The 25,629-nt window shown below is 42.8% G+C and overlaps 2 protein-coding genes across 2 annotated transcripts; both read right to left on the bottom strand.

The window, feature by feature from the left end:
• Positions 1-108: 108 nt before the first annotated feature.
• Positions 109-12,661, bottom strand: si:dkey-183c6.7 (urea transporter 2). The gene is made up of 8 exons (XM_037479279.2): positions 11,260-12,661; positions 10,789-10,978; positions 10,217-10,345; positions 9,388-9,577; positions 6,714-6,861; positions 2,207-2,341; positions 1,354-1,403; positions 109-1,138 (listed from the first exon to the last, which is right to left on the bottom strand). Exons 1-8 carry the CDS (start codon positions 11,384-11,386, stop codon positions 956-958), a joined length of 1,152 nt encoding a protein of 383 aa, XP_037335176.1. The 5' UTR covers positions 11,387-12,661; the 3' UTR covers positions 109-955.
• Positions 12,662-18,386: 5,725 nt separating this feature from the next.
• On the bottom strand, positions 18,387-25,291 carry syt4 (synaptotagmin IV). Its single transcript, XM_037480625.2, has 5 exons — positions 24,969-25,291; positions 22,709-23,328; positions 22,268-22,591; positions 20,163-20,283; positions 18,387-19,742 (listed from the first exon to the last, which is right to left on the bottom strand). Exons 1-5 carry the CDS (start codon positions 25,000-25,002, stop codon positions 19,423-19,425), a joined length of 1,419 nt encoding a protein of 472 aa, XP_037336522.2. The 5' UTR covers positions 25,003-25,291; the 3' UTR covers positions 18,387-19,422.
• Positions 25,292-25,629: the final 338 nt, after the last annotated feature.

Raw genomic sequence — 25,629 nt, 5'->3', positions numbered from 1 at the left:
ACACCGTCATTCTAAAAGAAGCACAAGAGCACTCACAATCAGATCTTCAAATGAAAGTAGAACTATGAATGTTCATTTTTTGTAATGCAGCTTAAAAGAAAAGTACTGTTTGTGCTAGTATTTATATTTCTACTTTTTCTTCTTTTTGTATTATCCTGCTTGATCAATCACAGACAGAGAGTCACTTTCGTATGTTTCGTCTCGATACCAACCTCGTCACCATTGTCTGTGAGGTAGTTTGTGATGAAAGAACCAGTACAGGAACTTAAAACCCAGTACAACATAAAAACCTGTAAGCACTAAGATAGAATTGCATGACGTAAAGCAACATTTTAGAGGGTATTGTTTGTGGACTTCACATAAATGGAAAAAAACAACCTTTCAAATGAGATTTTAACATTTTACATTAAACTGGGGTGTATTGTTGTTTGTGTTTGGTGTCACAGATGTTGATGGGAAATATGCAAAATAATTTACACAGGTAACATAGGGCACTATGACAAAAAATACTAAATCAATTAATGAACAACGGAACATCTTCACTTTATATTTTAAAATAATTTATTTAAAAATCATAATTATGATTCAAGAATTAAACGGTTGCCTTTTACTTCCTGTCCGAGGCAGCTGACCACTCACATCTCATTTCATCTGTGTGTACTCACTGTCTTTCTGCATTTGTGTCTGTTGTTCATGTGCTCTACTGTTGTGCGTCTTTACAGGGTCAATGAAGGGGTTAAAAATAACCACTGTTGAATTCAGTTTGGGTTTCTATTGGCAATAACTGAACTGACTTGTTCATTCCATGACTATTAAAATGTTTTCTCTTTCCCCTTAAATGGCTGTTATTTGTTATTATACCTTGTAAAAGGTTATTATTGATACAATCAATTCCTAAAATGTTATAACTTTCTCTAGTCCTGCTCATCCTACAGAAAAGTACTGATACAATACGTTATACATCTGTGCTCTCCATGTCTGCAGTGTTTCCAGCTTCCCATTGCCGTGGGAAGCGTAGGTTGTGCTCTGGGGCCATGACTTGACCCATCGGGATGCGGTATGCTGCTAAACTGCCGGTCAGCAGCAACATGAGTGTAGCTGTCAGAGTAGCTGCCCAACTGCAGGCTGGCAGTCCGACCTAGAGAAGGAAATATGTTAATGAATAAGAGGGTGAAGGAGAACAGTGTGCGTGATAAAGACTCTAAACATGTAAAGTTTGCAGGGATACAACAGCCCAATTGCTGTTAATGTTTAGTTAACCTATCTGAATAAATCATTCAATACCAGAAAGTGAAAAATGTTCACAAAATGTTGCTGCTTCATACACATACGGCTTGAGGTGTGTGTACCTACCGTTCCCAGCAGATTGCTCAGAGCGATGTCAGCATACGCAGAGAGGAAGGCTGCGCACAGAGGAGAAGAAATTAGGCCAAATACATTCCCAATGGACTTACTTCATCTCTTGCTGACATATATACAGTAACAGGTACGGATGTTGGCTGCAGTTAACCTTGTTACGGAGAAAAACTGAAAGCCACAATTAACACCAATTTACCTAATGTGAGTAGATTTGCTACCTGGCAAACAGGTCAGCACTAATGCTTACGGTGCTCCCCGCTGCAATTTCAGACACATGAATGTATTTGAATGATTTTTAATTTTTGCTGTATTCATGTATGAGGACACAATGAGACAGGACAGCCTAGTCTAAAACAACTATATCAAATCAAGCCTCATACGGACAGGAACTATTAACCAATTACAAACATTTGTTGCTAACTGAGTTCAAGTTTCTTTAGTTCCGCAGAAAAATGCCGGAGCAATGTTGCTGCATCGAGTCTCTTATGTAGTCGGAAAAATGTGAAATATCAATAGAACCCCATACGACTCTTCACTCTTCACATGTACATACACTAACCTGTTTAAAGGATTCAAAGTTTAAGATTTTGTAGGCTCTAAATGGTGTTTATTTGTTTTGTTCGAGCATTATTGTCAATGTGATATACAGTACATTGCTTTGCATGTGAGTGTTTCAGCACCCTGGACAGAGACAATATGAGAACACCATTAGTTTCAGCACTATTAGCTTTAAGTTTTGATCTAAGTGTTTTACAGTCGTTCTACTTCAATTAATTATTTATGTGAGATCACCTACACTGTCGTTATGCACAATATATGGCAGGTATTGCGTGAGCTTGTGCGTTACCGCTGGCGATGGCAAAGAGGTGTGTCCTCCAGCTGAAGGTGAAGAAGAGTCCCCCAACAGCCATGCAGCCCAGGGATCCATTAAACCCCGACAGGCCTGAGTACAGAGATTCATGACGCACCGCCATGGATAGACCTATCAAACAATCACACACACACAGACACGCACCAAGTGAGAGTTAAACCTTTACATAAAAACAATGAGTCACTGGTGTGAACGTAAATACACACGCATGCGGATATTTGACTGTAAAAGAAGCATTGTCCACATGGTGGCGCTAGACACACACTCCTGTGAGGTTGTCTTCAGTTCAAATTGTAGTTTGCATGCACTGTACCCTAATAAGGAAATGTTGATTTGCCCTCTCAATTACCTCACATCCTAACAGAACCAGGAAGTGATGCAGCACTAAGGAGGAGCTGAGATGTAATTCATCTCCTTTGTCTATTGCATTTTTCCTTTGCAAAAGACTGCATTCAGCCACAATCCCATGTGGTGATGATGGGTAGGGCATGATAGAGGAAATGCGTGGCTCCTCTGCAGTAAGCCACTACATTCAATGTTTTTATTTCACTGAAAGTAGTAATGAGAAATGAGGGCATGATAAAATGAAGAAGCTCTCAATGAGAAGACAAATCCCTGGAATAAGAAGTAATTACAGTAAAATAACAATGCCAGTGCTGATTTCATCATCCAGTTTCTTAGTTGGTAGTGCTGCAGAGCCTTGTGTGTGTGATCAGCAGGTCAATGTCTGATGAATTTTAGCCAGACTCCAAAGAAATATCGGTGATACCAGAATCAACCTTTTCTCCGCTGGTCTTAAAGCTCCAGATGCAGCGTGTCTCTCAACACGCACAGGATGGAGAATAAGGATGTCATCAAAAAGAGTTGGGCCACAGAGATCAGCCGCAAAGGCTGGCAAGCCTCATTCAGAAGCAGCAAGGAGCACACTGCAGATACAGACAGCTTCACTGCTGGTTGGAGTCAGGACATTGCTGTGCTGCACCTACAACCACACCGAACAGTGATGTCATGGGGAACTACTGACACACAATTGAGTTCAGCTCTCACATCACCATTTTTGGGGGTTGTCAAAGGGTGTTATTTGGTGAATATGATTATTTAAACCAAACCATATTTTGTAGGAGCATTTCCAATTTGTGCTTACAATACTCTTGAGTGCAATGAGTATGAAATATTGCAAAACAAAACATTATAAACACCTTTACAATAGCTTTCCTCAACACTGACAACCTAAGAATTGATCATTTCTATCACATTATAATTGACAAAGAGGAAACCTACCAGAGCAGTGCATATATTGCATTGCTTGCAATTGAACAGGTAAGGATTAACATAATAAACGGCGTCATTGTGTAGATGAGATCAGCAATCTTTAGCATTTTGGGGTATTTCTGCCTCCCACCGCAAACCAAGCTGCAAGGGAAAACACTGCATCTATGTGTGTGTGTGTGTGTGTGTGTGTAATCAGAGGCCATCAGTCCTATGGCCCCACCCAGAGGCTGCTGCCACTGCTCAGCTGCAGAAAGAAATCATCTTTAAAGCTTGCTGAACATTTCCTTGATATATTCAGTACTTATATTTGTAGGAATATGACCCTTAAAGCAGAAATGTATTTTTACCTTTCCTCTGTAAGAGCAATAGCATGAACAATGACTGAATGCTGTCTGACTACAAAAAAAGTGTCCAGCATAGCCCACTATTTGCTGAAAGCGGGTATTAAGTTGAACATGCTCCTAGGGGAGTGGGAGAGAATTATCCTTAACTTAATTGTGTGTGAAGCCACTACTGTCATTTGCATTGTCCCATCTTGGTTAAAAAAGGTCTTTCAAACCATACACTACATAGCAGCCAAACCTTTAGCTATCAATGCTGAACAAGAGATGGATAGGGAGAATGTCAGCGGTATAAATGCAATATCATCGTATATCCGTCTCAGATTAATGGTGGTTAATTGACCGTCACACTGTGCTGTGGTTCCCTTGTTACCAGGCATTGCAGTTTAGCAGTCTGGTCCTGTATCGCAGTGACCACACCCCACTACTGCCTCCTCACTGTCTCTCTGGGCTACTCTGCCATCCTCCTCTCCCTCTTTCCACTCAGTTTGTTTTTTTCTCTTTCACAGCCTCCCTCCTCTGCTTATAAACACTCCTCTCTTCCCCTTTCCACACTTCATTGTCTTCCTCTCCATCTTCCTGGTCACCATCAACATTTCCCCTTTTGCATTTCCAGTTTTTCCCTCTGTCCCTTCCCCACTCCAGTCTCCCCCACGCCTTTCCCTGCCCACACAAGGGTGTCATTGAAGACTAATGGCCATGTGGCAGGGAAGGCCCGGAGGAACATTTTTTACTGTTTTTCTAAATTTCTGTGTATGTATACTTATTTGTGTGTGTGTGTGTGTGTGTGTGTGTGTGTGTGTGTGTGTGTGTGCGTGTGCATCACTCCCCGTCCAATAGCGTCTATGCAAATATAATGAGTCAGAGAGTTGTTATCATATCAAAGGCAGCATATCATCTCCTCTCCTCTTGTCCAGTTGCTGCCTGCATTAAACCACAGTGAATACCTGCATACTCACTGGCCTTTGCTATTCCTGGAAAACTGGATACAGCTAATTTCCTCTCTACTATACAGTATACTGTACAATGAATGAATGAATACTTTCTGCCGCAATCCTCTTTCTCTGTGAATGTTTCCAATGCTTTTAGTAGTGTGCCAATACAGTTTGTGTTTTATATTATTGCTATATCATTTAACTTACTGTATAAAGGTTAGTGGCTTTATGAGGATTTATTAGAACACGGTGGTACTCTGTGCTAAATGGTAATATGCCAATATGGTGATGGTGGGAAATGGTTACCATGGTCACCATCTTAGTTCTAAGATAATTAGTAATTCTCGGTAAGTACTTTCTTGATAAAAAAAAACACAGATTAAAGTTATCAAAACGTAATGTCATTTCTGATCCCCGTATTATGGCATGTGTGTTCTACAGCAGCTATACGTGTGTTACAGGAGCACATTGAGCCCTGCTGCTGCATTTCCAGGATGTCAAACCAGGGATGCAGATTTCAGTTTGTAACTTCACAAATGCCTTTTATCTCTTGTCAAATGATAAATAGAAAGCTATAAAACGGTAAACCCAGGTTGACTTCTCCATTAGCCCTACATTTTCTTCCCTATTGTTTTTGATCCTACATCCTACATTGTTTTTGATCCTACATTTTTCCCCAAAAACATGAATGCGCAGTGGAAGGCTCTAGTCTACACAAAGCCCCTGATCCACTGCTCTGGAAAACCCTTATGGGAATAGTTTACGCCACTTTGCTTTGAGTGGCAGCTCGAAGTACAGTATAGCCTCATTGTGCTTGTCGCAGGCCAATTCGGTGTCTCTTGCCACTCTCAGTGTGACCCATGCAACTGTATCTCTGTCATTCTGGCTCCTTCTCACATATAAGGAATGCAGCATCAACAAGGTGATGAGATTGTCACGGTTTGGGTTTTCTTGTTGGGTTTTCTATGAGATTCCTCATAGACAATCACAGTGATTTCCCCTGACATTCATCGGGGATGCCCACAACTCTTAATATCGGCTGTCTGCCTGAATGCCCTCTGGTGTTTCACCTCAGCTTCGTCCTTGAAGAAAAACGATTAAACTGAAGACAAAAAGTCAGTCCAAAAGATGGAGACGAATGAGACGGTTGCAAAAGTAATGACTCATAGAGAGGTTTTTGTGATTGTGGATTCACATTGTCTGTGTTGGCTAAGAAACGTCATTAGATTCCATCTCTTTGATGACACTGTTTTTTTATTGCAGCAGCGTGTGTGTGTGTGTGTGTGTGGGCCCGCTACTGTTACCATGTGTTTCTACAAGTATGTCTTATATGAGCTCACTCCACTTCTGTTTCTTACAGTATGAGTCATAATTGAAAACACACACACCAAAGTATTTTAGGACACTGTCTCCTGCAGACGGAAGGGGCTGAAATCTTTTAAACATCGAGCATGTCTCTTTCTCTCTCTCTCAACCTGAATAGTCATAGTGATAGATTTAGACGACTCCCTCAGCCACAGGTGTGTATATTCGTACATAAGCCAGTGGTTATCAGTACTCGCCTGATTGCTTATTTCTCAAACACAAAGCTCCGCCAAAGCCACAAAGGACATTATTACACAACTGTTTTCACAGGCTGAGAAGTACTCCCCATGACTAGATGCATGTCTAAAATGTTTTCGTTTCCGTCTAAACACAGATACCCAAAGCCAAATGTTACATAGTGCATCTATTCACTGAGACTTAAAATTTATTAAAAAAGATGCCCATTGACACTGGAAATGTTTAACTTTAACCCAGATTATTTCCACCAGAAAGACACCAACCATTGTATGAGGTCAGAACAGTAACAAACGCCCTTGAAGAGAACATTATGACATCCTCACTTTGCTAACTCTCCCCCACGGACACATGAATACTCAGGCGGAGACAAACCAGCTATCGTTCCCACTGCTGATCCCAGCAGAGCGTGAGCGGCCAGCAGGGGAGAGTAGAGCAGAACAGCCCCGAGGATGAGGAGGGAGGGCCACAAAGCTCCACAGGCAAAGATCTGACCCACACCCAGAAGGATGCCACGTGTAACCTGGGCAAGACAGAAAAGAGCATGGGAGGATTATATAATTAAGCACATTTTAAATTAATATAGAGAGATTTTATATAGTATGTAGCAAACTCGCAAAAATATAATGATAATTTGTGGATTCTACTCAATAGCATGGAAAAAAACACATTTTTAGTACTTTGTACAACAACATGTTTTTCTGGCAGGAACAACCTTCAAACTGTGGAAGAGCACTCAGAAGTCATTGAGCCGTTGAGATATGGCTTCCCTTCCTATGTCGCATGCAGACTCCTAAGAATATACCTCCCCCATCTTAGTACAGTAATCAGTTCTCAGTTACATTACTTGTCTTGACCATCACATAATGAGCCCCTCCTCTTCCTCTTGCGTGCATCCTGATTCTGCTCGTTTGTGTTCTGCATTCTTAGGGTAATGAACCCAGCAGCAGCCGTTGCTCCTGCTGCCCTGCTGACTAGGGTAATTGTAGTCTTTTAACCAGTGGCCATGATGGGTTGTAGTCTCTGCTGCAACCACAGAAAGGAAATATCTCCCATTGATGACCCTTCCTATCGTGGCATCACAGTACTTACAAAGGCACATCATTTATTGTGATGCATCTGCATGTCACGCATATTTCATGAATGGTGTTTAATTATATCGCAGGCAGACAAACTCTTTGTGCGTGAAAGTATGCTGTTGTAGTTGTGCAGCCAGAGCGCCCTCCTCAGCAGTGAATGCTGAAGACATTAAATATAAATAGGACCTACGTCACACCCATCGCTGGAAAGAGCCAGAAAATAGACGGGAGGCGGGGGAAGGAAAAAAAGAAGAAATGGAGAGCGGTGAAGAAAAAAAGGAGAAAAGAAAAATGGGACAATAGAAGCGGTAAAAGAGAAGGAAATGTAAAAAAAAAATTGTAATTATAATGAATAAAAGGTTACCAGCGGTTAATTGTTAATTGATTCATAATGGAGAGAAAAGGATAAAAGAGGCCAATTGATGAAAAAAGATCCAGTGAGACGGAGGAAGGATTGAATGGCAGAGCACAGACTGGGGGGAAGAGAGCCAAAGACATTAAGGAGGAAGTATTTAAAAGCTTTCAGATCCCCCAAGCAACAAACCAAAGAGAATTTATGAAGTGAAAAGAATAGCGTTAAAAGAGGCCAGAGACGGACAGATGGAGGGAAGTGAAAAAAAGAGGGAGAAAGTTTTCATTGGAGGGAAATAATGGATCACATTAGTTCAGTCTGTTTCCAAATGGTTGCTCTTTCAGCATTGAGATGCCAGCTGGCTCTCAGAGATCAAAGCAGACTGCAGCAGCTGGTGAGAGTGCATTCTTTTTGCCAAAGTCTCATGAGTAACAGTCCTAGGTGACAGCAGTACATTTCCATTTGGTGTATCAGAGTAACCTTTTTATTTTCTAGAGCTTGCATTTTAAATCAAGGTGACATCAGCAGCAAATAGGCCCTCTGGCTTTACTGCTAATTCTTTCAAAAGGTAACAGCAGCTATTAAATCAACCTCAGTATTTCCTTCCTGGAAACCGGACTGACAAAGACTACCCTGTACATCGCACATTCTGAATATTGTTTGCACTCTCAGACCCTACGTTGAATGCCTTACCTCCACTGTGAGCTTCAATCACTAAGAATATTCAATTAAAAACCGTTAGGGCTAATTTATGAACAGAATCGCCCACAGTAACTGTTGCTTGGTAACTGATGACTCATAGTTTGGCTCCAATTAGTCACTTGTTCGCTTTGGGTGCAACATGGCAGACAAACGGAAGATAACTGCCCTTGGTTCAGCTCGGTGTTTGTCTTGTAAAAACGATCCAGTCGCTTCCAACAGTTCCCTTTGAGACTACTAATGATCATTTTGTTTCTTTACCTTCCATTTGAGCAGGGAAGCGTGCTTTTTTTAAAAGGAGACATTATTTAATTCAATAGAATTAAATTCAATTCCTGGATGGAGCAGTCAGAGCAGGCTTCTACAATGATGATACGTTTAGTACATCTATGCTCCACAACTCAAATGAATTAGATTGTTGAGGCGTCTTCTTGTGTGATGTAACATGTAACAATGACACGGCAAAGGACACGAGACACACAGGGCTTAAATACACAAGAGAGTTGTGCAGGTGATTGGACACAGGTAGAAACAATCATGGGCACTGCAGACAATCACCAGGGAAGACAGGACAAGGCAGGAAGTAAAAGTTACCCCAGGGACACAAGAGACATGAGACTACAAAATAAAACAAGAAAACCTAAACCGTGACAAAATTAACCTCAGTATCTTCAACATCCCTGCAGGGGACATCTGGACAGCTCTTGTAACGTGAACGTCTGATGACCGGTGAATTAGCTGATGAAGTTCCAAGCTTTTTCGTTTTATGTCTGAAAACGTTACTAAAGTAGACATCATCTGAAGATCTGTATGTACATCACATGTACCACATCTGATATCTGATGGTGGAATTATTAATGCCAAGTATTAAAAAATGGCTTCTGTTTAACCTCAAGAACAAATATTTTATTAATCTCACCTCTATTGCGCTTAGTTCGGTGCCGTTGTGGTCCGTCAGCCCCGGGGGCGCGGCCGGGTGGTGCGGAAAGTAAGGGTTGTCTGGGCCGGTACAAAGGAGGTAAAGGACAATAATGATGTTGAAGGGGAACACTGCGACAGGCAAGTCCCAGCGATCCAACACCGGGGAGAGTCCGCTGAACAGAAAGACACTGGAGATGGGGGCGGTAGTGGGGACGGGGGAGTAGAGCGGGATTCCTGATTACTTTTTGTTCATAAGCTTTTTGCAGATACGTGTTCACATTCCAGCTAATGAGCCTTTTCAAAATGGATTCGTTGTGGTATCCATTTCTCTCTTGCTGCATGTTACAGGTGAAGGGACACCTTGATGGTGCGGTGGGAGTAGAGCCATTAGTGTGTTTCCTTATTAGCATTCAGTCTGCAAACCTGTGAAAAATCTATTATTTGTCTAGATCAATTAACATCAGCAAAAGTGTCTCTGTTCCCTTGGAGACAGGATAGAATTATTACAGTAAATACAAAAATCTGCAAAAATACCACAAAATGAGTTCAACCAGTTTACTTTATTGAAATTAGTCTTCTTGGTTACACATTTTACATAAAGTTTCCATAATTTTGGAAAATATAAATCTTTTTTTTAATAATTTCCAAAATTCGAATAGGTGCCATTTAATCAGTTTAAACCATTGAGGAAACCAGTGATGTGACAGAGAAATCTATTTGTAGACTCTGTGAGCTAAAAAGGCCCTCGAAGCCCAATTACCTTTTACAAGGTAAAATAATATACGTAATATAAGGTGATGGCTCTCGATAAAACATACCAAACTCACCATATAGCTGAGCCAAAGCAGACAGGCAGCAGCAGCCACCAGTACCAGGGTCCTGCTGAGCTGAACACTCCCATCAGCAGAGACACCAACATGCCATTAAAACCATGGAGACCTCCTTGCACCTCAGCACTACACACACACAAAGAGAAAGAGAAAGATTCACATTTCATTTGTGTCATTCAGTGATTTTCTGCAAGATCATATCTGGCATCTGCCCATGAAACAAGTTCAGTTTTAACAGACAATGATTGCATATTGGCATATTATTATGTGCATGGCATAGAGTAAATATTGTGCCATTAGGTGAAATAAGAATTGTGAGTCGGTGGGTGTAGCTGAAGACAAGCCCATCAGTTATGGAGCTGTAATTCTCACAAAAGTAGAACACTCAATCCCCTTTAGTTGTAAGGTGGTGCAAATTCTAAGCTAGTGTTCCCGACTTGGCTTCCAGGCAACAGACAGGATTTTAATGATGTTTGATTACCTAAAAATAGACATCATTGTTTAATGAGCACCTTTATGAGCTTCTATGCCATTAGTGTGTGTTTCTGTACGTGGGCATATCAGTCCACCTGTCTTGTCCTATGATCACAGCTGTTAGCGTAGAGGCCAGTACACCCAGAGTTCCCAGCAGGCCCTGCCAGGGGGAGGCCCAGAACAGTGCAGCCAGAATGAGAGCCCCGCTGAGCGGGTTGTTGGCCAGGATCACTCTGGCCACGCCTCTCAGGCCCCACACCGCCAGCTGCAGCACAAACGGCTTGTCTGAGGACACAGAAAGAAAATGTTTTTTACACAATAGGAAGCAATTCCCCCCCGAAAAAAAGAGTTGTTACTCCCAACTTAAGGAGGTAAGGTTTTTTTTTATACCAGAACCAGGATCATGATTATGTTTAATTTTGGAGGTAGAGTGCTGTCTGCATATTATTAAGATTATGTTGTTCATGATTATTGTATATAACACATTTTATCATTGGGTTGAAGATTAGAATTCAGAAAACATGTTGGGATAAAGCAGTCACAGTGTGTTGTGAAAGTTTTCCTACCATGCATGTACGTATCCACATGTTTCATGTCCCCAGTACACAACAGCAGGCCGCTCATCACACGCTGAATGCGGCTGGCCCGATTCCTGCTGTTCTCCTCCACATCTGTTTTGGTATCAATCCACATAATGTGACAAATATGTTGTAGTCATGTGGTAAAAAAAAAATGTTTTTTCTCTTTCGTTCTCCTCGCCCCTCTGTCTGCTCTGCTGTTGCTTTTTGCTCCCCTTTCTTCTCAGGCATCCGGTCATTGCCTTTTCCTCCTCTCCCTCCTTCCTCCCGAGTGAGGGTTTAAGAGGATGGCTAACAGACCAGTGGGCCGGCTAAAATATTCACTCAGGTTTGTTCCGGCCGTGCAGAAGGACAAAGTCCAACGCCATTGGGTCTGGTGCAGGAGAAGAAGACTGGAAGACCCCTTCCTCCTTCTCTTTATCTGTCTTATTTTGAAACCACCCCTTTCCTTTCCCTTTTCTCTACCGGCCATTGTCCATTTGAGCTAATCATCCACCTTTTACAGCTCTGTGACACATGGCTGTGTTATCTCACGCCTTTCCGACAGGTGTAATATCTAACCCAGCCATCCCTGGTGCTTTGCCTTCAGAGAAAAAATGGAAGTTTTCCAGACCAGATTCCTCTCTAATATCGGAGAGGCAATAGTTTTGCTTTGACACCAACCTGACTTAAAAAGCGCCTGGATGTGTCGATGATTGTGTTGGGCATACACACCTCACCTTTCTTCAGTGACATCACTCACTTAACGGCCCGAATAGCAGAGAAATGTTTTGATTTTGCTTCCAAAAACACAAAAAAAAGCAGACATCCGAGAGATGTGTGCGCGTATGTGGCCACTTGTGCAGAACCATGTGTGGATGTAGCGTTCAACGAGGCGAGGCAATAACGGCACGTCAGATAGCATCACAGAGATGCTCCTCACTCGGTCTGAGGCAGCGCCGCTTCAGTTCCCGAGCCTGATTTTTGCAGGTGGAAACTGCTGTGGCACATTCAGCTCATTTCTCTCTCTCTCCCTCTCTTTCTCACGCTCTCTCGCTTCCTACGTTTCCCTCGCTTGATCCATCGTTTATTCGCTTCAATAAATGCATCCGCCTCCCTCTCTCTGTCTGTGCTGCTCAGCTCGTTCCATCAATCACAGACTGCGAGGCCTTTAACATGAAGAGCAGCTGCAGGTGAACGTTGGAAGACTACACTTTGACCTGCGAAGGTGTTGGTTTTGTCAAGTGGAACCACACAGACATGCGCAGCTGCACACAAACACCACATTGGGGCAAGCCACCATATTGCAGCTACAGTCAATATTAGTATTCATTCAATATTCACGGTGTGTGTCTGGTCCATTCCAGACACAGACCAAAAGGTGAATCAATGCATTATGAAGGGATATACAGTGAAGTATACAGCATTGGCTGCACTATTGTGTAACAGTTTGCCATTTCATAACTAAATAATGAAATAAATAAATACTGGTGACCAAATATTCCTCATTTCCAAATAAATCCTGTAAAACATTTTGTGTTTACTCTATAAAGAAGAAAATCCTAGCTGATCAATTTGCAGAAAACTCATAAATGATTTAAGCTCTGGAGAATTGATGACAGCTCACTTTGTTAGTGCAGCACTCCACACGACATCAAACCTTTAAAACCATTATTTGACCTTCGCTCCTATTTGGTTTCACTTAAAAGAGAACTTTTTGTGTGAGATAGTGTTATGAATTCTCTATGGAAAGAAAAGACTATTACCTTGAATAACTTTTATTAACTCAATAAAGCATGTGCTACATAGTCTGTGTGGTGAAGATTTTGCTCAGTAAAATGTTTATGATGTATCCAAAAAAATCCATCCATTTTTATTTGGCTTTTCAAGGAATACATGATGCCCATGTCCAATATTTTATCCAGCAGCTTTATGTCAGCTGTTTGATCTCAGGCTGTGAAAACATCAGTTTTCGTTTAAAGCTTGACAGGGAGTCTGGGATGTGATCCCCTAAAAGGCTGCATGTTGGATCAGCATTTTATCTTCTTCCTTCTGTGCTGTTTCTCAGCTGGAGGGAAAACAACATCTCCCAGATTTTACTTCTTGTATTTGCCACCTGTTTATTTGTTTAACAACCCCATTGTGTCTCTTTCAGGTCTGAAAGGTGACACATGTACAATGTTTTTTGCCTCATTTGACCTTAAAAAACAATTATTTCCTCTACGTTCAAATGCCATTATGGGAAGTAAACACTAAAATGTTTTGAATACAGTTTTATTCCTCACATTCATTGCCAGAGGACAATGGCCCGTTACCAGATGAATAATGCTCTAGAAAAAAGCCTTTTCAGTTGATCATAGATTTTGCATTGAATGAATGTATGGTATGCACCCAGGAATCCACTTTCAGGTGCAAAAGAAGAAGCAACACCCTCATTTAAATCAATTAACTTTCTTGTAACGTGGCTGCAGAGGCTCAACCTTTCGCTCGCTGAGTGAGTAAAGTGAAGGAGGTGAGTGTGACTGCTGTGTCAAGCCGGTCGATTACCTTCCTTTTTCCTTCCGGCGGCTGAGCAATTAACCAGCAGCAACAGATGAAGACAAAATATCACTAAGGCTAAGCCTGTGTGTGTGAGTGAGCGTCACATTGTTGGCCTGCTTGCTGTCTGCGCCTCTCTTTCCTGTGTCAGTAAATGTGTAGGTCGCTTGTGCTGCCGATGACACCGAGAAAATCAATAGCCCCCGCCTAGCCTCTCTAATTCCTGACCTTCGATTTAGTCCAACCCTGCACTCCCTCTCAATGCAATGCTGGATCCGATGCAATGTCAGGTTGGACAGGATTCTGTATCATTTAAGGTGAATAGCATTTAAAGGGTCATTGCTAAGGCCACAGGACTGAGATGAGAAAATGGGATATCCGAAGGTTTATGTTATTGCAATTCAATGTAGAAGGAAAATGCATATCACAAACCAGTAAGCATCCACTAAGCCCATGGAAGCTTCCTGTCTTTTGAGCTCTGCTTACTGACTTACCCCCTCAAATCCAGGTCGCCTCTGCTAAATTTGGAGAATAAGAAGCGGAGGAGGATGGATTAATTGAGTCAGAGTTACTGGGACGTCACAAGAACCATCCATTTGCAGCCTGAATTTGCATCCAGTTTAGACAGAGAATTTTGGTTTTGGGAAAAGTTGGAAGGAAAAATCTAAATTGGCTGATCTATTTAGCTGCATTTGAAAGTCTTTTATGGATAAAGTTAAAGACACACATAAAAAGAGACTAATTTCCTTATTAAGAAACTATTCTGCGTCGCTTGCCCTGTCACATATTTGTTTCTCCAAGGACAACAATACAATTAAGAGGGAACGAGACCTATTGATATCCTATGTTCCTATAGCAGATTCCTGATAATTTGTTTGAGTATAACAATACAATTGGTGGAGGAAAACTACCCCCAGGTGCCCCCTTCACGACTGCTGCACTTAGTCGCAGACTCAGGCGAGCTTTACAACATTACCCACACAGAGGGAGAGCAACTCTATTCTCTGCTCAGGTAAATATTACTATTTCATGTATTTGCATATAATATGTGTTTGCCTCTACGTTAATGATCAGAATGTTAAATAAAGCTTCTTTGAATGCTGTAAGATTGCTCGTACAAGCATCACAGGCTCTCTTATAATAACAAAAGTGACTAATAGGAGCATTCAATGATCGAAATGATTAAAACTTGACAAGATAATCCTTTATTAGTCCTGCAGTGGGGATGAATGTCTAACTGTGATGGCATATCACTCCAGACGTTAATGGAAGATGTGAGGTTATTACTAAAACTCAATATGTTATGTTGCAACCATTTGATCTGTCTCACTTTAATTTGGTAAATTGTTATTCTTTATTTTTTACATTTATGGATTTAAAAAACACAGTTAAACTGTGACTGAAGACACACGCACTCACTGAGTTACATGAACTCGGAGTGAGTGATAGAGAGTCAGCAAAAGGTCAAGCAGCGGATTAAACTGAGCTAGGCCTTAAGCCTGAGCAGAATGTAAAATGTGTTGAGCATGTGTGTGTGTGTGTGTGTGTGTGTGTGTGTGTGTGTGTGTGTGTGTGTGTGTGTGTGTGTGTGTGTGTGTGTGTGTGTGTGTGTGTGTGTGTGTGTGTGCTGAATGCCTTGATAGGTGAGTCATGGTGTAGCACTGTATTCAGTCATTTATTTTCCTTTGGTCAAAATAAAGAAATATCAGATGGTAAAACGTGATGAACAAGACCTCTGAAGGTAGAGCCGGATGAGAAGTGAGCAACAATCGATACAACATGGCAGGAGGCAGGGAGGAGCGCTGGGTCAGAGATGACGGGTGCGTGTGTTTGGGCGTGACTGATGGCTCTCCATGGCAGCCCCCTACTGACCAAAGGGAATGTGGTGAGACGGGGAGGGAGAGCAGCATCTCAAAGACGATGCTGTGAGCAAAAGGCAAGGCTGCTGGGAGAAATGCTCAGGGAGAGAGTGGTGGAGCGAGAGCGAGAAGTAAAAGCAAAAGGCAAGGAGACTATAAATGAGATGATGAAAGATTGAGGAGAGAAAGAGATAGTGAGATCAAAAGGCAGCTGTCACCTTGGGCTGTAAAACGTCTGTTAACAATAAATTAAATTCAAACCAATCCACCGTGTTCACACCGTGTAGTTTTCTTGATCTTCCTCTGCCTTCCTCCCTGTGGACCAATCAGCCACCACCTCAAGCTGCTGCAAATACCAGGCGATGAAAATGACGAGCATCCATCCATCTTCAAAGCTGCTCATCTCTCACGCTGGGTCGCAGGGGGGGGCTGAAGTAAATCCCAACGATCATCGCCCAAGAGACCAGAACGTCCTTGTATTGTATTTTACTGTTTGACGGATCAGAAATTCTCTCTATTTTCATGATTTGCATTCCTCAAGATTTGCCAATCCACCCAGACACCAGGAGAAAGATGAAGTGATCCCAAGAGACTGGTCAATGTCATGGTTGAGTTGCCTACCTCCTCCAATACATTTACTTCTTCGAAGCCTCGACTAAACTATTGTTTTTTGTAAAAACTAGTGACGGAGCGTCAACTCTGGGAGCTGTCAGTGGAAACAAATACTCATCCGTGCAGGCGTGCCAGCCTTTTCCTTTCATGCCCGTTGTATCAAGCCGCCTCCTCTCCTTTTCTTCTGCCTCCTCAGCAGGCCGACTGAGCGAGACCGCTCAGTTACCCGCCCCCGCAGTCCCTCCTTCCCACCTGTTCCCCCGCTGCATCAATCGTATGCCTGCTGCCCAATTTGTTTGTCCCGGTCTCTGCCACTCACGTTCACCAGCGCCCTCCTACCTCAGTGCCACTACAGCGCTCTGTTGCCATGACGAGATAATATTAAGGCAACTTTTTGTTTGTGCGCACACTCTCACACACACACACACACACACACACAGACACAATCTGGTCCCCAGGTGGCTGTAACTTTCATTGGTTCTGTGTCGTAAAACCAACAGGATCTTGTTGTTTATCTCGTTTGCTTGGTTGGCCTTCGTGCTGTTGCCACGGAAACATGTATGAATCCTTAACTCCATTCTTCATTGGCTGAAATACCCAAGGTGTCTTGATTGGTTGAAGGACTGGAGGATGCAATTTGTTAACAACCTCTAACGGGACTTTTTGGAGGAAGACTATTTCTTTGGTTTGTTAATGACATTGCCCGACATTAGGTATTCATTCTGTTTGACATTCAAGTGATAAACATAATGTTTTCCCCTCCAATTATCGTGAAAAACTGGTATACATACACGATACAATGATGGTGTATTCATGGAAAACCACCCCATTTATCAATAAATAAATAGTAGCCATGTGATCAACCACATGTTTTTTGTCACTTCTATGTTGACAGTGTATGGTGTTTTAAAACGCAACTCAAGTTGTAGCCTACCTCACTGACATTTGCTCCCAGTTGGTATTGGGGGGATCAATCTCGAGAGGGTCTATGTCAGACTTCTGGCCTGTAAAGGGTTTATAGAGGGAAGTGTGACAGGAAGGTAAAGCCAACCATTGGACGTCCACAGGAAAGCGGCTGAATTCTTTCGCCTTGCAGAGCTGTTAATCAGTGCGACAGATATGAAAGCCAGCAGACTGTCGTCCATCACCGATGGCTACAGACCGCCAGATTGACGGAATACTCAAATTAAGCAGTTTATTTCACATTGATTAATAGGATCCATGGAAAAGTAGAAGAAACATTCGGGTGCAGTGACAATCTGGTGGTCACATTATGTTCTCTCTTTGGCAGCTATAACTCCCCATACATAGATAAACATCTATATCATTTAATTACCACAGAGAAATGTTTGTATCAGTTTTGCAATATGATGATTATTCCTTCAAAAACATGATAAAAGAATTTTTTAACTGCACTTTAAGTGTTATTCAGACTGTTTATAAGACTGTCAATACGTCGTACTTTTAAAAAGAAAAAGGGGACATGTTTTCTGCAAACATAGTTTCCTTTGGATTGCAATCAAACTGTAAAGTCTTCAGTATGTCCTTGAACAAAAGTCAGACAGCGATGGGTTAGCAACGCTGCACGTTGTACATGTCTATTTTGAAAGATAACAGCAGGGGTCTGATAATAGAGAGCAGTCCCAGTGCGCCGTCTTCCAGCCTGAAGGCCCCGGATCCGAACCACTGAGGGCAGAGTGATAGAACATCCCGCTTCCCCGAGAGTCTTCACCAGCAAACACATGATGTAACTGTGTGTAAGACGAGAGACGGTGAAAGAGAGGGGGAGAGTGGTAAGTATGCTTACTTCACCAAACCTCTTAGCTGATATTAAATTGTGAAATGACGACTTCATCCCGGAGCACTCAGCCTCTCAGCAGTTACTACGTCATCAGACCTTGAAACGGCCCCAATGATGTCATCCCCAGGGTGCTGAAAGTGGGGACATGCAGACAAGGATAGACTATTCATTATTCATAGAAAATATGAGGCTTTTACTGTGGAAGCATCATGAGGGAAGTGACCATGTTTAAACCTTAACTCAATCAGTTAAGCGAAACGAAGCTAAATTCTTCCAGTGGTTATAAAGTTCTTCTGAATACACCTAAATTTGCATACTGAAATGAAAACACCGAACTCGTTATCTTCTTTGAACTTGCCATATTTTATAGTAAGGTACATACATTTACATTTCAGCTGTCTTTGTGCTCACAGTAAGGGGGGACAAAACACCTACAGAAAACATGTGGCTCTCACACACACACACACACACACACACACACACACACACACACACACACACACACACACACACACACTCACAAACACACAAACATATATAGTTGCTTCAGTACCAGCACTCTCACATCGAACACACGCACATAAATGCATCCACAGTTAACTGTCCCCAATGCACTCAGTCTGTTCCAGTCTTTTCGCAAACCACTTAATTTAGGCTTTTTTGTACTTAATAAGTAATCATATATGAAATACCACTAGTACTTACAAAACATAACCATAAGAGTACAAAACAAAAACATATTTTAAAACAATCTACATCTTTATGAGGACGACATTGTCGTTACAAAATAAAATGTAATGTAATGCAACATTTTTTACAGCATTGTCAGATGTGGTTCATTCTGGTTTTCTTAAGACGGTCGAGGGTTACTATTTATAGGAGGAAGAGCCGGAGAAAGAGAAAAAGAAGGAGCAGAGGGAGAAAAGAGCAGGAGAAATAGCGACATTTAAGACATTTTGCACTGCACACGGGTGCAGTGACAATTGGTTGTTGCCATGGAGATGACGTTGCACGTTACCAGGTCATTTTCGGTGACAGTCTTTGGGATTATTTAAAGCTACAGGATTCTCTTTGTCATCCCCCGGCCCTCGCCTGCTGAACCCCAATAATTTCAAAGATGAGTGAATAACGGAATGATTGAATGACTCATTGAATGATGACATCACTTGAAATGACCCCGCCCACAACACAAAAGCTCCCCCTCCTGCCCCCGACAATTGCTCCCCCCCCCCCCTCGCCCTTACTAGTCCAATGGCTGCTGGCAAGCGGGAAGTCAAATCCCCTCCATCCTCACTCCATCTCTCACGCGGTGGACCACATCAGACTCCGAGGGGCAGAATCCACTGGCACCACCGCGGCGTTCTAATCCTCTGACAAGGCGTGCCACTTGGCAATCTGGCGACGCGGGTGGTCACAGATCTCCCTCCAGTGCTCGCCAGGCGTTCCAGCCACCGACGTTCCCAGCACCAGGCGCCCAAGGACGGTGTTGGGGCAGCGCGAGATGCCCGCGTCTGAGTCCATCAGCAGCAGCTCCACACTGGCGTCCCTCAGACCCTCGTCGGAGGGCAGATCAAAGACAAAGAGCTCGTTGAAGACGGGGTTGGGGGAGCACTTCTTCACGTGGGTCTTCTTCTTACACACACGCTTCTTCCCTTGGTACATGTTCACCTTGACGTATGGATCTAGAGACAAGGAGTAACAAGAGCAGACAAACAAAGTAAGAACAAAAGCACCAAAAAAACGAATATGAAATTTCCCTGCAGCGGTTTCAGAGAGGCTTAGAGGCTCCTAGGCCAGATCAATACAGTAATCAATAGAGCTGAGATGATGGATGTTAGTGATGGGGACAAAAGAGGCCGTCTGTATAAACATTTTGAGTGTGTGTGTGTTTGTCACTAAAGTGCTCTCTATCACATCCTGATCGGATTACTTTAGGGCGGTGGCGGTGTCATTTCCGCGACTATCGCAGCATGCAAAGTGGTGTGGGCTGCCTGGCAGGAAGAGGAACATGATCTCCGTCTCATCCGTTTACGGCAATGTGGCGGACGCTTCTGCACACGTGAACGGATTGCATTTAGAAAGGTTGTGCTGAAAGTGTGTACCTGTAGGTCCGTTGTTTTCAGTCTTGGGCAGGTGGCGAGCTTTGAGGACGACCACGGTCAGGGTGTTGGTGGTGGACTGGTAACACAGGGAGAGCAGCAGCTCCCCGCGGCCCGAGGACTTCTGCAGAGAGACGAGGGGGAGATGTCATTGTTAGACAATTTGTTATTAGCATATTGTTGAGTTAGGCTAAAAACATTTCCTTGTTCTGCGTTTCTTCCCGATTAAGCAAGTTGTACTAAGTAGTAATATAAAAAAAATAATGCACACAAGGATTTCATGAACACTAATGGGGTGTAACTATTTGCTGCACTGTGCATCAATAAATAACGCAGCTATTAATTAGCTACTATTGACAACCTTGTGCTGAAACCTGCAGCTGCTTGTACTGCCAATGGTGTGACTGCTGAGGATAAAATGGATTAAATGTCATGCTCTCATATCATGTCTAACTAGGTAGAGGCTCCCTTTTCTGCACTAACTTTGTGATACACATACGGGCTTTCACGTCTGTGTCCACACCAAAAGGAGTTCACGCCTCGTATGCTGCGATCGCACCTAATGGGACGCGACGTGTTATCTCATGGTTGCCATGGCAATGAGAAGAAGCACACAAGACGATCTCTACTTTGGTCTTTGAAGATACAGATGCAAATGTGCCACATATGTGTTTCCATAGCATTGCTCTTGTGTAGATGTATCACAGATGAGAAAACGAGTGACTGCAGAGTCTGTCTCTCTCACACACACACGCGCACACACAATCACACGCACACAGACACACCCACAATTTCTAATCTATTCCTTTTTTTCACCCTGGAGGATGGCAAAAACGGGATAGATGGGCAGTGCCTACGCTGCTTGAGACATGATGTATTGATTCTGTGCTCATACATACACAGATTGGCACACACACACACATACACACACGCACACTAACCTGCACAAAGCAGTGAGACTAGATCTATGCTATGCAGACAAAGAGAGCCACCACCCTGTAAGCAAAGGGCTGCTTAAAAATGAGATAACTCATGCTGAGGTAATTCATCCAAGAACAATAGAATACTGTTGTACATCATATGGATACGTTAAATATTCAATATCTTGAGGATCAACAAATCTTAATCACCTTAAAGCCCAGTTGTCAAAAAGGGATTGTTAGCATTGTGATGAAAGTGGGTCTCTCTATCTCATCTGTTCTCTTTAGAATAATAAAAATATTTGAATAACTACAGCTGATAGATAGTAAATTACTGCAGTTTAATTAAATGAATAGAGTCTTTTTCATTTACAGACCTGAAGTGAACAATAGAGTTCAGGAGACGATTCCCACTAATAAAGCAGCGTCGTGGATGCTAAAACAAATTTGGTCAACTGTTCATAAGACTCGATTGAGAAATGGATTTGAAAAAAAATATATGGTTTGGTCTCAACTTTAAGAAATAGTATCTTCTTGATGAAAAATATCAAATAACAGAGGAGCTCTGCTGATGGGGAATGAACTCTGTCGCATTTCCCAGCATTTCTCTAGAGTACTATATCACATCAGAGATCTTTAAAGAAAGTACAGATATCTCACATTCCTCCTGGGAACAGGCAACATATCCTCCCACGCCAGAAGCATGGTGCTTCCATTAAAGCGGAGTAAAGTATCAGCCTACGAATCTACAATAACCCTGATATCATCTCCCATTCCGCCTACAAATGGACGAGAGCTCATGTACAAACCCCGTAGTACCAATCTGCGATGCTATATACTAGACCACAGACCTTTGATAAAGACTTCGCTATCGTCATCCATCGTTTAAATTCACCAGTACACTTAATGCAATGAAGCCATGTTTTTTTAATCTTCTTAAAGAACTGCTTCTGTTACTGAAGTACAAGACATTCCTCTAAAACGAAGAAAAAAAATCCCCGTAAATGAGCTTAAGTTTGTAGTCCTCCCAATTGCCAGGAACAGCTGGTATGAATTACATGCAATAATATGCAAAATGTGTCATTAATTAAAACCCAACAGTTGCGCTCAAGAAACCTGATAACTAATTTAAGAAATTATACAAATCATGAATTCAAAAGGTTCAAAAAGGATTGTTCCAGATCTCACCTTGACATTCTTCTTAATGATCTCTCTGCTCATCAGGACACGCCCCTCCGATAAGTCTATCCCAGACAAGGGTACAAGGGTCTCTCCGATGACCTCATCACGGGAGAACCTATCAAAGCTCAGCACCATGAAGTGAAGAGCCAACTCTGACACTCGGGCCAGCGGGATTCCGTAGAAGCTGAAGGTCTCTTCAAAGGCGGGGTCAAGAGTCTTCCTCAGGACTCTAGTCTTCACCCGGTGCTTTTTCTCCGGCAGCAGGGTCAGCTTGATGTAAGGGTCAGAGGTCAGCGACTGCTCATCAGTTGGAGTCAGACCGTGGGCTTCCTGGATCAAAAATCAAATCAATCAATCAGACAAGAATGGATGAAACTATATTTATTAAAAAAATAATTTTCAAGACACACAACGCTGTCAAACAACCAGCGCAAACACAGACAGTACCTTGATATGGACAATGAATGCCTTCTTCTCTGGCTGGTATTCCAGGGAAAAGTGGAGGGTCCCCAGTCCGCCCTCCCTCTCCTCTACCTGTGGCTTCTCCACAGCCGGGGTGGGTGCCTGGCTGGACAGGGTGCTGCATGGGGAAGGCAGATCACTGCGGTCCACCGCCTCAGGTTGGGTGAACCCTGCGTGGGGAGAGGGAAGCTCCAAGTCTGGGGAGCTGCGCACCTTCTGGTTGTGGTGATGAAATGGTTTGGTGGTAAAGTTGCCATTCAGATCCCGCTTCTCCAGATCCAGATGGAGAGCCTGTCTAGAATCGTTTGGACTTGAGGCCAGTTTGCCGTTGCTGGTCGGACTCATTGGCGCCACGGTGTGGCAGTTTCCGTTAACATCAGTTTTACCGGTGTCGCTAGCTGTCATGGTGGCGTGTGCAGCAAATTTCTTCTTGTTGCTGAGACTTTCGGGGTAGATGTCGACGCCTTTGAGCATGTGCACAAACTTGTAGGGAGGTGTCTTCTGGGACTTGGCGTTTTTACGCTGGCAACAGATCCATGCAAACGCCGACACAGTGAAGACGAGCCCGAAGACACTCACCACCGCAACACCTACTGGCACCGCAACTGTGGAGGAGGGCAGGGGGAGAAAATTACTTTCATTAAAAATCTGTGACCACATGAATCAACAAACAGTGAGCAACAAGCACCAAATAAACACATAAAAAGATCGTTCCCAACAGATTTAATTGTTGCACTCAGGCAATTGAACCCTTGCATGAGAGTAACTGGCGCAGGCCGCAGTTTTCACTCTGATGGAGATGAAGACAACGCAATCTGTTCAACCATGAAGCAGTAAAATCAATACGGTGCTCATATCCAACACATGCCGATAGTCAGTCAACAGGAAAATGATGAACTACTGGGAAACTGCTGCATATTGTGGTTCACAATATGAATTGGTCTCCTGTAGCATCACTACTGTAGAGATATTAGTGTGATATTTGTGGGGTATCAGTTCTTTGGTTTCTTTGTTTTGTGGTCTTGAACTGTGACTCAGTAATCAGTAAGATTAATCATGCTGCCTTCTCATGAGTTAATTGTTCTATTTCAATGGAGGAATTGCACACAATTTCCTGCAGGTAGGAGGGCAGTCCAATGGAAAAGCTCTCCAGTCACCACCCATACAGAGAGGGAGTGCAAAGGGTGGGGTTTGGGGCCGATAATTTCACTAATGTCGGCCACTTGTCACGAAAATCTGTTACGTGTGGTTCAATCTGCACCAGATTTTACTTGTATTTGATCATGACATTTTTGATCACATATTGGCGCTTTATCGAGCAGCCTGGGTGCCTGGGTGATTGTGATGGTGAAACGGAAATCCCAACACAAAATATAAAAACAATATGCATTTTCCTTATTATTTTCCCGTTAATGACATGTGAGAATTTACAGGTAACCAGTAATGTGTCACAACAGGCATACATTTGTCTGTAAAAGTTGTCGGCATGTAATCAATATTTACCCGAAGGGACGGCCTCTAAATAAGACTGTGAGCTTGTGTATTGTGTATAATTTCCGATCACATAACGTATATAATGTTTTCCCTCTTTCCTTGTCATTAATATTTTTGCCTAACTTCGTGGGTGGAGAGGTTTTCAAGGCAACAACAACAACAGACAGATGGATGTGGCAATAGGTGGGCGGTGAGGGAGCTGCTGAATCGAGAGGAAAGGCTTCATCTGTGCTTTAGTAAAACCTGCTGTACTCAAAAACATTATTAATAATAATATTATTAATAATCTGATATTTTATTGATGTTGTGAAACATGTCCTCTGTGGTCCATTGGTTGGTTTTCCGGATGCTATGCTGTCACCCTTAAGCTAGCTGTAAAATGGAAGCTGGAGGATTTCCCTATAGCACAAGAGGGGCCAATCATAATTTGGACCCCCTGACACGCCCCTGAACAACACACTGGATGAAGCCATTCACTTTTACTTGACTATTTTATAACAAAATAGGTTACTCAAACATATCTATTCATACATTTTTTGAAAACAAGAGAATCAAAAGGAAACACCTCTGCTTGTTCTGGCCAATTTGCACCTTAAAATGATTAAGATACTACAACAAAGAGCCAGGTAATACTTTTGAGACAAGGGATTTGTAAAAATTTCAAAATGATCAACCAAACCGAAGTCCACCACCAACAAAATCACACATTAACAACTGTATCAATTGAATGACTCCAACTTGTCTCACTCACCCAGCCGAGCTCCTTCCTCCACCATTGGTGCCATGTTCGCTGTCCAAGGTGCTGAAACGCTCCGTCGGATTTCGCAGATTTTCAAAATCTCTTACAAAATCTTAGCTTTGATCGCGTTTAATAATGAAAGGGGTTTTGTTGAGGCTTCAATAATTGAAAAGTCAGCCTTGCTTTCCCGAAAAGACGGATGGAAGGATGTCCTCACGCTGCTGCTGTTACTCTGCGATGCGTGAGTGTGTCTCAGAGGCGGCAACACCCAGTTCCTTCTTCACCCTCGATCGCTTTCTCTCTCTCCTCGTGTGCTGTCTCTCTCTCTCTCTCTCTCCCTTCGTTCACCAACCCCTCCCCCTCCCCACCGGTAACGCTTAGCTCATCAGTGCTGACGCAGTTGTGACGGAGGCTAGCCAGGAAATAATCAGGACCCCAGTTGCAGCGCAACGGGGCTGCCAATTCCCCTGATTGATTGGGACTGAACGGCCTAAGTCTATATCGCTGTACTTCTGTTTGTGTCTGTAGATGTGATTTTCGGTGTTGCATCCATTAAATGTTTTTATCCAGGGAGTCTTCCGAGGATACATAGATGTTGCTAGTAATTAGAATAACAACTTCACCACTATTTACAACAATCAGCATCCATATTTCTCTCTCTCTCTCTATTTAT

This window comes from Pungitius pungitius, chromosome 1, assembly GCF_949316345.1.
Source record: "Pungitius pungitius chromosome 1, fPunPun2.1, whole genome shotgun sequence".
In the NCBI taxonomy this organism is placed as follows: domain Eukaryota; kingdom Metazoa; phylum Chordata; class Actinopteri; order Perciformes; family Gasterosteidae; genus Pungitius; species Pungitius pungitius.
Note: the sequence above shows the minus strand (reverse complement) of the source record. Positions and strands in the feature narration are given on the sequence as shown.